The 14,887-nt window shown below is 48.1% G+C and overlaps 1 protein-coding gene across 2 annotated transcripts; it reads right to left on the reverse strand.

The window, feature by feature from the left end:
• Nucleotides 1-227: 227 nt before the first annotated feature.
• On the reverse strand, nt 228-11,858 carry SRM (spermidine synthase). 2 transcript variants are annotated; one of them, XM_028740663.2, is made up of 8 exons: nt 11,541-11,857; nt 10,231-10,351; nt 8,867-8,959; nt 6,284-6,437; nt 4,679-4,762; nt 3,652-3,797; nt 2,561-2,683; nt 228-1,006 (listed from the first exon to the last, which is right to left on the reverse strand). In XM_028740663.2, exons 1-8 carry the CDS (start codon nt 11,756-11,758, stop codon nt 989-991), a joined length of 957 nt encoding a protein of 318 aa, XP_028596496.2. In that variant the 5' UTR covers nt 11,759-11,857; the 3' UTR covers nt 228-988. The 2 variants fall into 2 exon arrangements, with proteins under 2 accessions (XP_028596496.2, XP_028596497.2); XM_028740664.2 differs by lacking the exon at nt 8,867-8,959 and having other exon boundaries at nt 11,541-11,858.
• Nucleotides 11,859-14,887: the final 3,029 nt, after the last annotated feature.

Raw genomic sequence — 14,887 nt, forward strand, 5'->3', positions numbered from 1 at the left:
GAGGCCCAATTAATTTCTAGGTCCACCCCCCAAAAATAAACATGATTTAGAGCCACAATTTGGGCGCCGAGGTGGTGACGAGCCGTTGGAAATGTTTCGCTCGAGGCGCCGGCTGATGTTAGGGCCCGGCAAGATTGTAATGAGCAAGGCACCCCGATCGTACAGAGAGGGGGGCTTATCTCAAAAGCTCACCCACCCACCCAACCCTTAAGAAAACGATTCTTAAATTTTATTTGAGTCCGTTTACTATACAAAGAGGTTAATGGTTCTCTACAGACAACTTTGGTCTTTCTGCGCTCAGCCAATTAAAACGCCGCGAAGAGACCCCATTGATGGGCTCAGGAGTCGGGGCAGGCAGGGCAGGGGGCATGTGACCAAAACCACCTGACCAGGCAAGGAGGAAAGAGGTGTGGGCATTCCGTGGAGGTGGGGGGCAAAGGGGAGCGAGGCAAGGGAAGGGGAGCAGAGAAAACATATCCAACTATGCCACCTCCCACCCCACCCGATGCCAATCCCCATGCCCCCTTGAAAGGCAGAGCGTCAAACCATTGTGCCTGGTCCTTCCAAACTAGATGGCAACCACTTTAAAGGGAGATACATTGTCAGTTATAAATACAGCATTTTCAGGGTGGGGGTGTTAAAAAGGAAGCAGGCAGGCGCCTGAAGGCTCTACATTAATACTCCACATGTTGGAGACACGAGTTCAAGCAATAGGCCAACAGCTTAGCCTGAACTAGGTGGATGGGGGCGGGGGGCAGGGTTGTTTGGAAGTTGGGTCCTGCGGTTGGGTTCAAACCCAGAGTCCTTTCATTTTTTTAAATACATAATTGGAAGGAATGTTTAGCTGGCAGGCTAGAGGCCGCAAGGCAAGCGAGGACCACGTCAGGCCGGCCGCCCACCAGAGACGATCCGCTAGGTGGATGAGGCTTCTGGGGTTTTCCGTCCCGCCAGGGTATCAGAGGCCAGAAGTGGATCTGCGTCGGGGTTCTCACACGGCGCTCAGAGCCTGGTGGGGAGGAAAAGGGAAATGAGGATAATCAACAGGATGGGGTGACCCTCATTCGGGGCTTTCCAGGGCCGCATTCACAACACTGTGATACCACTTTAAGCAGCCATGGCTCCCCCCAAATAATTCTTGGAACTGTAGTTTGTTAAGGGTCCTGGGAGTTGTTAGGAGACCCCCTGTTCCCCTCCAGGAATTACGGTTCCCAGAGTTTCACAACCAATCCTTCTTCAAAGGAAACTCTGGGAATTGTAGCTCTGGGAGGGGAATAGCAGTCTCCTAACAACGCGGGTGGCGCTGTGGGTTAAACCACAGAGCCTAGGACTTGCCAATCAGAAGGTCACGGTTCGAATCCCCGTGACGGGGTGAGCTCCCGTTGCTAGGTCAAGCAGGAGCCAGAAAAGGCAGCAGCAGGGACAGAACTTGTACCACAGCTTTCTCAAACTGCCAGATGACGTAAGGTAGGAACCCCAGGTCACTTCAGCTTAGCATTTCGGAGGGCAAAGGAAATTGGCATCAAGTAAAGCTGGATACTGGGACGCGGGTGGCGCTGTAGTTTAAACCACAGAGCCTAGGACTTGCCGATCAGAAGGTTGGTGGTTCAAATCCCCGCGACAGGGTGAGCTCCCGTTGCTCGGTCCCTGGTCCTGCTAACCTAGCAGTTCAAAAGCACGTCAAAATGCAAGTAGATAAATAGGTACCGCTCCAGCGAGAAGGTAAACGGCGTTTCCGTGCGCTGCTCTGGTTCGCCAGAAGCGGCTTAGTCATGCTGGCCACATGACCCGGAAGCTGTACGCCAGCTCCCTCGGCCAATAAAGCGAGATGAGCGCCGCAACCCCAGAGTCGGTCATGACTAGACCTAATGATCAGGGGTCCCTTTACCTTTACCTAAAGCTGGATAGGCGATTAGTATGACCTATGGAGCCAAGAAGGGTCCCTTTACCTTTACCAACTCTCAGCATCCCCAACGAACTACAGATCCCAGAATGCTTTGGGGGGTGGGGGTGGGTGGGAAAATGTGACTACTTAAAAGTGGTATCACAGTTCAGTAATTTTTAGGACTTGCCTTCTTTCTGTGATGACAAGTAGCCTTAAAACTGTTTCTAATATTATGTTTTAATGTTGGGATCCGCCCTGGGACCTTGGGTGAATGACAATTATTATCATTATTAACAGTAATAATTTAGATGTACAGTGGTACGTCTGGTTACGTACTTAATTCGTTCTGGAGGGCCATTCTTAACCTGAAACTGTTCTTAACATAAAGCACCTAACCTTAGCTAACGGGGCCTCCCGCTGCTGCCGTCGGAGCACAATTTCTGTTCTCATCCTGAAGCAAAGTTCTTAACCCGAGGTACTATTTCTGGGTTAGCAGAGTCTGTAACCTGAAGCGTATGTAACCCGAGGTACCACTGTATGGTGTGATTGCGGCTTTTCCTGGAGAAATAGCAAACTGAAGGCAGCAATGCTTCTGAATACCAGTTGCTTCACCCCATCCCAGCTTTGGAAAAGAAAACTTCACTTTGAAAGGACAGCATCTCAGCCCCGGTGGTTTACCTTTCGTGCAAATTCAGGCAGGACAAAGGCTGCCCGGTGGACATCCGAGTTGTAATACTTAAGATTCATTGCTTCCACTTCCTTCTGGGACAACTGTTGGACAGGGTCCCTGAAATTAGTGTTCTGCAGGAAGAATAAAAATTGGATTTATTTGCAGGAACATCCCTGTTTGCATCCACAAAGGGGCAGAAATGGGGGGGGGGGGGGCTTACTGATGCATAAGTAACGTAATCCCCGCATCAATGGCATGTTGCCTGTATTACACCCCCCCTACTCTTTCTTGCCAAAGGAGCTCAAGGTTCTCCATCTCCCTGTTTTATCCTTATTTATTGCATTTATAGTCCAAGAAGCCCAAGGCAGCGTACATGCATCTCCTCCACCCCCTTCACAATGACCCTGTGAGGTAGCCAACCAGAAGTCCCTGGGGGACTGAATGCAACCCACATTTACAGTAGTACCTTGGTTCTCAATCGTCTTGGTACTCAAACAACCTGGAACCAAAAACTGCAAACCCGGAAGTAAGTGTTCCAGTTTGCGAACATTTTTCAGAAGCTGAACGTGCTCCGTTTTGAGTATTACACTTCCAATTTAAGTGACACACTTAAGTTTTGAGTGTTATGCTGTGGTCTGCCTGTTTTTGCTCTTCATTTTGTGTTTTTGTTTTTGCGGCTCTTTTTGTTTCGCTTTTGTGACTGTATGGAACCCAGTTCAGCTACTGATTGATTGTGTGCCTGCAATACATTGTTTATTGCTTTCATTTTATGGATTGATGGTCTTGTCAGACAGCAAAATTCATGTTAAATTGCTGTTTTAGGGGTTGTTTTTAAAAGTCTGGAACGGATTAATCCGTTTTGCATTTCTATAGGAAAGCACGCCTTGGTTTTGGAATGCTTTGGTTTTGGAACAGACCTCTGGAATGGATAAAGTTTGAGAACCAAGGTATCACTGTACTTAGAGCAGGCCCAGTGACGTTAATGGACCGGACTGATTCACGCCCGTAAGTTTCAATGCTGTGCATAGGGCTTGCTCCGGCATGTAGGCCTCTGTTCCCCAAGCCCCGATCGACGGAAAGAGGCGGCAGTATCTCTTACTGAATTCTTGCTGCAGAGCATGAAGCCGATCTGTCCGCTGGGGTAGGTCGGGATGGTGCAGTAGGCATACTCGACCACGGGGAACAGCGACTTGCAGAACTGGCGCATCTCCTTAATGAGGTCCAGGTGCAGCCACTGACATTCACCTGGCCGAGAGACAAATGTGGAGGGGGGCATTATCAAAGCCTTCCTGGGTAGCTGGGGGAAAGAAGAGCTGGTATTTGGTTAGCCAAGAATCTGCGGCCCTTCCACCTCCCAGGCACTAGAGGGCAGTCTTTCAAAGAACTAGATCTGAGCTGGACCACCCAGAAACCTGAAAGGAAGTTCCAATGCACGAGTGCCACCACTGAGAAGGCCCTACATTATTTTTTTGGCTGTTGCAGCAACCCTGATACACTGTGTTAAATGCAGCATGGTATTTCAATTTGTACTTTTATACCTTGCTTCATTTATTACATATTGCATTTTTGCTGAGTATGTATGTATGTATTTGGTTGGTTTTCAGATTAAAATTTTACAGTCACATATCCAACATAGAAACAAGATTCCAAAGAATCTCCCCTTTGTGGGTCCTGTTGTTAATCATTTCCTCCTGCATCTTTTACAACTATCCAAAACTTTTACCTCTCCACTGTGTCCAATATTCACCATTAAACTACAAGTGTTCTTCCAGCCCTACTAATGATTTTAACTGTATACAATGGTTTTTAAGATAAATTATAATTTCCCCCCATTACTTATTAAAATGGCTGCGTTAGTTTGAACTGCAATAGAATGAAAAATAATACAGGAAGAAATACAAACACAATTAAAATCCAATAAGAGTATGCTGCAGACCACCTGAATGAAGCTCATGGACCTGAGTAGGGGGGACCCCTGATCTAGGGGGCACCAGGCTTTCCATCCCTGGTTGTTGTTTTGTTGTTGTTGTTTTAAAGCTGGTGTGGGGGGAAACCCAACACTTCAGAAATATTCTCAGTGCCTCCAACTGGTCATCAGCACACAGGCTATTTCGGCTGTCCCTCACCTTGGCAGCAGAGAATGCCGTCTTCCCGCAGAGCTGTCTTCATCAGCTGGTAGTAGGATTCTTTGAAGAGGCTTTCTGCAGGACCTGGAGGAGAAGGAACAGCCCCAGGGAGGGTTCAGTATGAAAATCATAGAATCATAGAGTTGGAATAGACCACAAGGGCCATCGAGTCCAACCCCCTGCCAAGCAGGAAACACCATCAGAGCACTCCTGACATATGGTTGTCAAGCCTCTGCTTAAAGACCTCCAAAGAAGGAGACTCCACCACACTCCTTGGCAGCAAATTCCACTGTCGAACAGCTCTTACTGTCAGGAAGTTCTTCCTAATGGTATTTCTGGGATCGCTTGGATCACACCCTGCAAAACTGCATTCATCCATTTATTCACCCAATCTGCAAGCCACACCTTTGAGGGCAAACCTCCCACCTCACAAAGTAAAAGAGCATTTATCCTATGCTAATCCCACCTAGCAGTTCAAAAGTACATCAAAGTGCAGGCAGATCAATAGGTACTGCTCTCATAGGAAGGTAAACAGCGTTTCCGTGTGCTGCTCTGGTTTCGCCAGAAGTGGCTTAGTCATGCTGGCCACATGACCCGGAAAAGCTGTCTGCAGACAAACGTCGGCTCCCTCGGCCAGTAAAGCGAGATGAGCGCCGCAACCCCAGAGTCGTCCGCGACTGGACCTAACGGTCAGGGGTCCCTTTGCCTTTACCTTTAATCAGTGTGTCTGAATTTGCTTCTCCTCTTCTCTTTTCCTTTTGAGGCAAAAGGATTTACATACAGTGGTACCTCTGGTTACGTACTTAATTCGTTCTGGAGGTCCGTTCTTAACCTGAAACTGTTCTTAACCTGAAGCAGCACTTTAGCTAATGGGGCCTCCTGCTGCCGCCGTGCTGCCAGAGCACCTTTTCTGTTCTCATCCTGAAGCAAAGTTCTTAACCCGAGGAGTCTGTAACCTGAAGTGTATGTAACCTGAAGCGTATGTAACCCGAGGTACCAAAGTACTGCTTAATATTACCAAAAAACCCAAAAACCACCTGAAAGATAACAGGGGCAGCGACAGGGGCAGTTCCCACAAGTATCCAAACAAACCTGTGTTGCAAAGAGAATGTTAACAATGTCTAGGCAACACGATGACCATATATACCTACATAACAGACAATCTTTCAGAGACTTTGAGACTAAATATTTCATTTTGAACTTGTTACGGTTTGTAGAAATTCTATAAGGATTGTCTATTACGTATGTATATGGTCATTGGTGTGGCCTAGGAGTTCCCACAAAGCAGGATTCAGGGATTTTTGGAACTGGCAGAGAAAGCTTTCCCGCAGACCGCAGTGATTTCCTGGGTGCATAAGGCGGTCTCTCATGTCACCTGCTCCTGAGCTGTATAAGGACTTCCAACACCTTGAAACTGACCTGGAAGTGGACTGGCCAATGGTGCTAATCCCAGAAGTCGTTTGCCCCCACAAGCCACTTAGGTGTGTGATCTGTACAAGCTGCAGCCTCCAGGTCAACCCCAAGAGTGCATGCTCCAGCATGTACACAAGATTCATGATCCAATCACAGTTGCTGGTCAAGATCCCCTCCGCCCTCCGCACTCACCCATGGGGTCGGAAGAGTCTGTGATGATCACATCAAAAGCCTCCTGGTTCTGCTTCATGAATTCAAAGCCGTCCCCAACATGCAAGGTGAGTTTCGGGCTGGAATATCCCACGGCCATCCCTGGGAGGTACTTCTTAGATGCTTGGATCACATCCTGCCCCCAAAAAAAAGAAAAAGAAAAAGTTTTGTCTATTTACTCGCCCAATTGATAAACCACACATTTCCCCTTACTTTTTAGGAGGGGGAAAGTGCGTCTTATAGAGTGAAAAATACGGTAGATAGCAAACGTCCCATCAAGTCATAGGTGTATAGTAAGAAAAATGAACAAAAGCATGTATCATAAATTAATAAATGCACCCGAGTTTGCTTTCTTCCTCCTCCTTCCCTATCCCCTTTTCCTTTTGTGCTAAGACTCCAAGCTAAGATTCCATGAGCTTGGGTTGGATGAAGAACAGGATTTTAGGCAGGGAAATTGCTTTAAATAAGCAACAGTAATAAATCACTAAAGCCACTGGAATAAATAAATCACTGGAAACCACACTTGGGTCCTGTCCACACGATACATTCTAGGCCGCATCATACCACTTTAAACAGTCATGGCTTCTCCCAAAGAATCCTGGGAACTGTAGTTTGTGAAAGGTGCAGAGAGTTGTTAGGAGACCTCTATTCAGGACCACAGGGAACAGAGAGGGAGGTTTCGGGAATGCTTCGGAGAATCCAGAAGCACGTAGAGAAGTTTGGGGATTTAAAGAAATCCCAAACCAAAGTGGTTCAGCTTATCTCCTCCCATTGAGGCAAAGTGCCTTGCATCTCTAAGGAATGTCAGCTGTAGAAGTAACCAGCCCTGGGATGGGGAGAAAAGGCTCAGCTGGTCTGCTTTGCATTTTTGGAGGAACTCTGAACACAAACGCTCCTGTTAGGGACTGAAAGGCGGTACTGCAGCATTTTTATTATTATTATTATTTAGACATACATACAGTGGTACCTCGGGTTAAGAACTTAATTCGTTCTGGAGGTCTGTTCTTAACCTGAAACTGTTCTTAACCCGAAGCACCACTTTAGCTAATGGGGCCTCCTGCTGCCGCCACAGCACGATTTCTGTTCTCATCCTGAAGCAAAGTTCTTAACCCGAGGTACTATTTCTGGGTTAGCAGAGTCTGTAACCTGAAGCGTCTGTAACCTGAAGCGTCTGTAACCCGAGGTACCACTGTACATACATACATAACAATAATGTACATACACTTACAGACAAAAAAAGAAAAAGTAAAGGAAAAGGAAAAATACATAAAATAGGTAAACACCCATGTGACTTCCCTCCGCCAGTGCTCGTCACCTTTATTACTTTAAAGTTCTTATTTGCATTGCAATTCATGTATCTCTACCTTACTTCTCTTATTAAACTGTTATTTTTTTCTAGGTCAACTTTACAACTCAGTCTAAACATATCAGCATGCTATCTTCAGAGAAGTGACCTTAATTTCTGATTTGCACTGCAGCATTTTGTTGCAGCTGCTACCTGTGCAAACCTGCCACCCCCCACCCCCCCAATTTGGATTCCTCCTGACTTTGCCCTGGCAAGATTTCATTAGCATGATGCAAAATGCATTTTTCTCTCTCTGCCTCATCTTGCAAAAAACCCCCCCTAAAACCTTCCAAGGTTGGGTGGAGGAGGATGTGGTACCCGCCTCCCCCCTCTTTGACTTCAGTCGGTAGAGCATGAATGAGACTCTTAAATCTCAGGGTCGAGGGCCTGAGCCCCATGCTGGGCAAAAAGATTCCTGCCCTGCAGGTGGTTTGACAAGATAAGCTGCATAGTTTCCTTCAGTCCTATAATTCTTCACAACTAGAGGACAAGGAAGTAGGTCTTTAATAAGGAAGGCGGTTAAGAAATCATAGCCCCGGGGAAAGGATAGGTTGATAATTGCTTTTATCCTGTCAAAGAGCTCCGAAATGTACCAGGCAACAAGACAGCCAACGCCCTCAGAGCTTGGGCAAGAGGAAAGAAATTAGGATACTAACACAGAAACTTTGGCTTGCAGCCACCGCAGCCTTAGGCCCATTGAAATTTATGAGCCCAAGTTAGTCATCTTCATTTATTTATTGCAACGGGTCTACTGGCTCCATGGGAAGGTGGTGGACTCTCCCCCTTCCTTGGAGGTTTCTAAGCAGAGGTTGGGTGGCCATCTGACATGGATGCTCTAGCGCAGATTCCTGCATTGCAGAGGGTTGGACTAGATGACCGCCAGGGTCCCTTCCAACCTACAACTCTAGCAAGCCTAACCTTGGCTCTCACCCATTGTGAGCTCTTGAGGTCAAATCCTTCTAAATTTTCTGTTACTGGTTTCCCATCACCCCACCCCGCTGCCGGAGGACCTCTTGGAAACTGCCAGGGGTCTTGGCGGACCACTGGCCACCAATTTACTGGTCAGCCAAACAGACCCCCTTGTTGTAGCAATCATAAATGTGTCGTGGGAGATGCTGAGCAATTTTAAATTGCACGTCGTGGACTGCAGGCTGAGGATCACATTTTGGGGGAATCCCATTTGACAGGCAACGATCCATAAGCAGAACTAACTTTATTACCTCGTCAATTTCGCACTGTATTACGGACTCCACGGAGGGGTGCTTGACCACTTCCCGCAAGACTCCTCCATCGCCACCCCCGATGATGAGCACCTGTGTAGTGGAGACGGCACTGTTACTTTGCTCTGAGAACGCCCACCCATTCATCCCCCTAGACGAGGGCCGTGTTCCCTTTCGGGGGCCACATGCCAGAAGCAAAAGTGGGTGGAGCAACGAATGCGAATTTTACCTTTGGACAGTAGGCTAGTTTCCCCACTCCACTCACACGCCCCTCTCTGCCCTCCACCCATACAAGCAAGCATAGTCACGGTCCAAGGACAAGGACATATTCCAGCTAGGCAAAAACATGGAAGGAGGGTGCAAAGCAGAGAGGGTGTGTGGTCAGAGATTTTTTAGTTGAGATTCCTGCATTGCAGGGGGTTGGAGCAGATGATCCTCAGGGTCCCTTCCAACTCTACAATTCAATGAATCTAAAATCCCCACCCCTAACCAAGTGCAACCTTCCCTTCTGTCAAGTTATATGGTCATTAATCTAAGCAATTAAACCTGCCCTCACCCCTTTCTGTACTTTACAATATTCTACTTCTTAAGTTAGATGACCTACCACCCACTCTCAAAGAATGAGCCAAAGCAATTTACAGTTGAACCAGGAATACATGTAACTATAGGACACGGGAGGCACTGTGGTCTAAACCACTGAGCCTCTTGGGCTTGCCGATCAGGAGGTCAGCGGTTCAAATCCCCATAATGGGGTGAGCTCCTGTTGCTCTGTCGCAGCTCCTGCCAACCTAGCAGTTCGAAAGCAAGCCAGTGCAAGTAGATAAATATGTACCAATCCAGTGGGAAGGTAAATGGTGTTTCTGTGCGCTCTGGTTTCCGTCACGGCGTTCTGTTGCACCAGAAGCGGTTTAGTCCTGCTGGCCACATGACCCGGAAAGCTGTCTGTGGACAAACGCTGGCTCCCTCGGCCTGAAAGCGAGATGAGCGCCGCAACCCCATAGTCGCCTTTGTCTGGGCTTAACCGTCCAGGGGTCCTTTACCTTTTACCTTTACATGTAACCCTAAAAGCTAATGGCCACCCAATAAAAATTAACAAAGGGTTGGATCCAATGCTAGCCCTGTGCACAGCAGACTCAATGAAGTCAATGGACGTGACTAAATTGGGCCCATTAATTTCAGCAGGTCTGCTCTCCAGTAGGACTTAGTTGGAGACAGCCCAAAGAATCAAATGTGGCAAAATATGCAGGTTACCCCCCCCCCCAAAAAAAAATGGGTGCTGGCCTAGAGGACCTGATGCAGCAAAGTTCTTCATAGGATCATGTCCAGAGATGGATCCCCCAGGAGGACGACAGGACAAGGCTTACCTTCTGTGGGTTTGGGTGACTGCACAAGGGAAGGTTAGCGATCATTTCCTGGTACGAAAACTCATCCCTCTCTGTGCACTGGATGACACCATCGAGGACCAAGACGTTCCCGTATGTTTTGCTAGAGGAAGAAGAGAGCAGGGGAAATGATGGGTGTGAATAGCAGGGCAAAGGTGTACGGTCTCCAAAATATGCCCCTTTAAGTCCCTGAACACCAACGTTGCAGAGCTCCAGGGACAATACCTGGATGGCCACAAGTTCCCCATCCCTGAAGTAGGCCGTCAGTTGTCAGTCTCTGTTCCTGAACTAGGCCATCACTTGCCTTTCCTGCCCCTAAGGTGCCCTTAATGCAAGGACAGGGACCTCTGGCCATGCTGGCTGAGGTTGATGAGAACTGGGAATCTAACAATGTATAGAGGTGCAAAGAGTCTCTATTCCTGAACTAGGCCATCACTTGCCTTTCCTGCCCCAAATTACCTCCATCATAAATCTGACCATCACTTGCCTTCACTGCCCCTAAGCTACCTTTAAGGCAAGGACAGGGACTGCTGTCTGACACTGAACCAGACTGCCACTTGCCTTCACTGCCCCTAGCTACCTCTGAAATAACTCTGCCTTTTTTTTAATACAGAGGCACATGAAGATACAGCTGTCCAGATGTTGTTGAACTACAGATCCCATCATCCCTAATAGTTGACTAGAGCCCAATAGCACCTGCCTTGCATACAAAGCCCCCCCCCCCTGCATCTCCCAAGTAGGGCTGGGAAAGACTCCTGCCTCGGAATCCCAACAGTGCCGCTGCCAGTCAGTGCAGATAACGCTGACCTAGATGGACCAGTTGTCAAATTCCAAGGCAGCAGCTGCCACCAGCCAGGAAGGAGTCACCTTGACGGAGAGGCAGTGCTTAGGGCAGCGTTTCTCAAGCCTGGGTCTCCATCTACAACTCCCGTCATGTAGCAGGACCAGTGATGAGGGATGATGGCAGTTGCAGTTCAAGAACAGCTGGGGACCAGAGTTTGAGAAACACGGGCGGAGGATGTCCCACTGAGACCCAGGTTCAAATGCTCCACTTGGCCACAAAAGCTCAATGGGGTAAGCTCGTGGGGTTGTTATGGGGAGTGAAACAATGAGATGTTTTTCTGGGGGTGCTTGGATGGGTGGGAAGACTCCTTGGACAAAAAGGTGGGCTGTATGAACGCCACCAAGGGGCAGCCCCGCCCTGTGCTTTTGACAGGATCGGGGCAGTGCACCCGTGCACGCCGTCCTCACGTGCTCAGTACCCGCATCCTGGCCTTTCTCCCGCACCTTACCTCCTGAAGACCAGGATCTCCTGGAAGGGCGAGCGCTGGTGATGCAGGACCTCCTGGACTTGCAGAGAGAGGGCCTGCCCGGGCCAGAGGCTGCACGTCTCGCGGAACCAGCCCTCTTGGATGACGGCTGCTGGGGCTGCCGCCTCCTCCTCCGCCTCCCCTCCCGCTGCTGCTGCCCTCCTTCCTCCTCCTTCTCTTCCTCCCAGGCCAAGCTCCATGGCCGGCCGAACTGGGCAAGGCGAAGCGGCTGCCCCTCCGCTCCGCCTCGCCTCCGCAAGCGCAGGCCACCTGTACACGCCTCAGCCGAACCGGCGCAGCGGCGGCTTCAAGGGAGGCGCGCCCCAGAGCGGCGCCAACCAATGAGGAGCCGCGGCCGCGGGGCCGGCGGAGGCAGCGCCGGCCTCTGGTTGGCTGCAGGCGGAGAGGGTTCGAAGGGGAGGCGAGGCGAGCGAGCAAGGTAGGGTGCGCTCGCGGGGCGGGCGGGCCACGTGGGGCGCTGGGCGTTCCTTGCGCGTGAGAGCGAGATAGAGACGTCGCGGAGCAGCTGCGGTAGGGAGGGCGATGCGCGCTCCTGATTGGCTGGAAGGAGGGGAAGGCTGAAGTCTCTCTCCACGTGGCTCTTCAGCAAGGGCAAGTGAGGCCACGTTGCATCTCCAACCCATGTGCACGGGGTGGTGTGTTTTTTTGCCAATGGAGCAAGTCCATTAAACTCGGAGGGGCTTCTTCAAAGGTTCTTTAAGTGCCATGTATAGCCTGATATTCTCAGTCGAATATAAAAGCTTAAGAGAAAAGCAATGACAAACCTAGACAGCATCTTAAAAAGCAGAGACATCATCTTGCCAACAAAGGTCCCTATAGTTAAAGCTATGGTTCTCCCAGTAGTGATGTATGGAAGTGACAGCTGGACCATAAAGGCTGATTGCCGAAGACTTGATGCTTTTGAATTATGGTGCTGGAGGAGACTCTTGAGAGTCCCATGGACTGCAAGAAGATCAAACCGATCCATTCTGAAGGAAATCCGCCATGAGTGCTCACTGGAAGGACAGATCATGAAGCTGAGGCTCCAATATTTTGGCCCCCTCATGAGAAGAGAAGACTCCCTGGAAAAGACCCTGATGTTGGGAAAGATGGGGGGCACAAGGAGAAGGGGACGACAGAGGACGAGATGGTTGGACAGTGTTCTCGAAACTACCAGCATGAGTTTGACCAAACTGCGGGAGGCAGTGGAAGACAGGAGTGCCTGGCGTGCTCTGGTCCATGGGGTCACGAAGAGTCGGACACGACTAAACAACATCTCAAGAAACAATGGAGTTTGCCTTTCAGGGGTTAAGACAAACCTCTGTGATAGACAGCACCAAAGTGACTGCTTGAGTGCAAGGGTTGCCAGAAGAAAATAACACCACTAATAATTTATTAGGGACACGGGTGGCGCTGTGGGTTAAACCAGAGCCTAGGGCTTGCTGATCAGAATGTTGGCGGTTCGAATCCCCGTGATGGGGTGAGTTCCCGTTGCTCAGTCCCTGCTCCTGACAACCTAGCAGTTTGAAAGCACCTCGAAGTGCAAGTAGATAAATAGGTACCACTCCGGCGGGAAGGTAAATGGCGTTTCTGTGTGCTGCTCTGGTTCACCAGAAGCGGCTTAGTCATGCTGGCCACATGACCCGGAAGATGTACGCCGGCTCCCTCGGCCAATAAAGCGAGATGAGCGCCGCAACCCCAGAGTCGGTCACGACTGGACCTAATGGTCAGGGGTCCCTTTACCTAATAATTTATTATTTGTAAGATCGGGTCAACCTCTTAGGGACTCCACTCTGGATTTGTGTAGTGTTTGCCTTTTTTATTTAAATTTTCTGTTTTACAAGTAATATCTAAAATGTAGGATACATTATTGGAGTGGGAGGTCAAAGATGAACAGGTCAAGGAGGTAATGATCAAGTGGGCTTTAGATATAGGGGAAACTATCAACAGCATGGGAAGAACTATGGAAAAAGAATTGGAAATTTACAGCCTGTGAAGTGTTGAGGGGAAATTTAATCGGTGGTTTATAGATGGTATTTAACACCTGCCAAAATAGCTAAAATGTATACAAAAACAAATCTGTGTTGGAGGTGCGGTAAAGCAGAGGGGACATTCGTACATGTGTGGTGGACCTGTGAAAAAACCAAAAGCTTCTGGGACATAGTGTATGAAGAACTTAAAAAAATGTTAAAGTATAACTTTATGAAAAATACAGATTTCCTATTAGGGATAACGGACACAGGTATAACAAGAGACGATCAGAAAATATTCCTCTATGTCACAGGTGCGGCAAGGACTTTAATTGCCAGAAATTGGAAAAAAGAATTTGTGCCGACAAAAGCAGAATGGCAGGATAAATTATTAAAGTATATCAAATTGGCTAGATTAACAGAGGCAAATGGGGCCTCCCCAGACAAGAATTTCAAAAAGAATGGGGAAAATGTAAAGAAAACTTTACAAAACAGTTCCCTAAAATACATACCTGGACTTGTTTCGATTAATGTCTGGAGACTTGGGGGGGGGGGGTTTAAAGTCAAAATTTGAAAAATCATAATAACAACTCATAAAGGAAACAGTTCATAAGAAGTAAACAAGGAGGCCATGTACAGGATAAAGGAAGTCTTTTATTTAGTTTGTTAAATTTTATGTTATGTTTATGCTTTGTTTATGTCTAATGGTGGTGGATTTGTTTATTTGAATTGTGGTGGATTTATGTCGTAAACAAAATAATAATAATTTAAAAAAATCTGTTTTACAATTTAGAGCATTTAAACTACCTTAAAAAATCAATTTTCCCTTCTCTTTCCATGGTTCATTTTTGCATAGCATAAATCCCTGCATATTTTATATAAACCAAACCATTCAGTATTCCATTATTACTTCCATCAAAACTTATTTACACTGTTGAATTTATCTTAATGCTGACCAGGGCCGATAATTGGAAGCAGACAACTCTTCCTGTTACAGCAGCTCCACTGGCTACTAGTCTTGTTTCCAGGCATAATTCAAAATGTTGATTATCACCTATAAAGACCTGTATGGCTTAGGTCTGGGCTATTTGAAAGGCCATATTCTCCCATGCAAACTTGCCCAGATGGGAACAGGGCCTTTACAGTGACTGCCCCCCCCCCCCCCGTCTTTGGAACTCCCTCCCTGGAGAAGCCAGACTGACTCCTCCTTTGCTGGCCTTCTTCTGCCTGCAGGTGAAGACTTTCCCTTCCAACAGGCCTTTGGGAACTGACTGTTTCTGAGGAAAGGGCTGGTGCTGTGGCACTATTCTTGTTATTGTCTGTGTTTTCAAAGGATCCTTTATATAATTTTAATTCTAT

This window comes from Podarcis muralis, chromosome 7 (genome assembly GCF_964188315.1).
Source record: "Podarcis muralis chromosome 7, rPodMur119.hap1.1, whole genome shotgun sequence".
NCBI classification, from domain to species: Eukaryota; Metazoa; Chordata; class Lepidosauria; order Squamata; family Lacertidae; genus Podarcis; species Podarcis muralis.

What these genes read in the sequence shown, in the direction of transcription:
- SRM (XM_028740663.2), bottom strand. Translation starts at nt 11,758, where the DNA reads ATGGAGCTTGGCCTGGGAGGAAGAGAAGGAGGAGGAAGGAGGGCAGCA. An exon ending in TACAGTGCGAAATTGACGAG is followed by an intron (nt 6,438 to 8,866) that starts GTAATAAAGTTA and finishes TTTTGGGGGCAG; the next exon opens with GATGTGATCCAAGCATCTAA. An exon ending in CGGCATTCTCTGCTGCCAAG is followed by an intron (nt 3,798 to 4,678) that starts GTGAGGGACAGC and finishes TCTCTCGGCCAG; the next exon opens with GTGAATGTCAGTGGCTGCAC.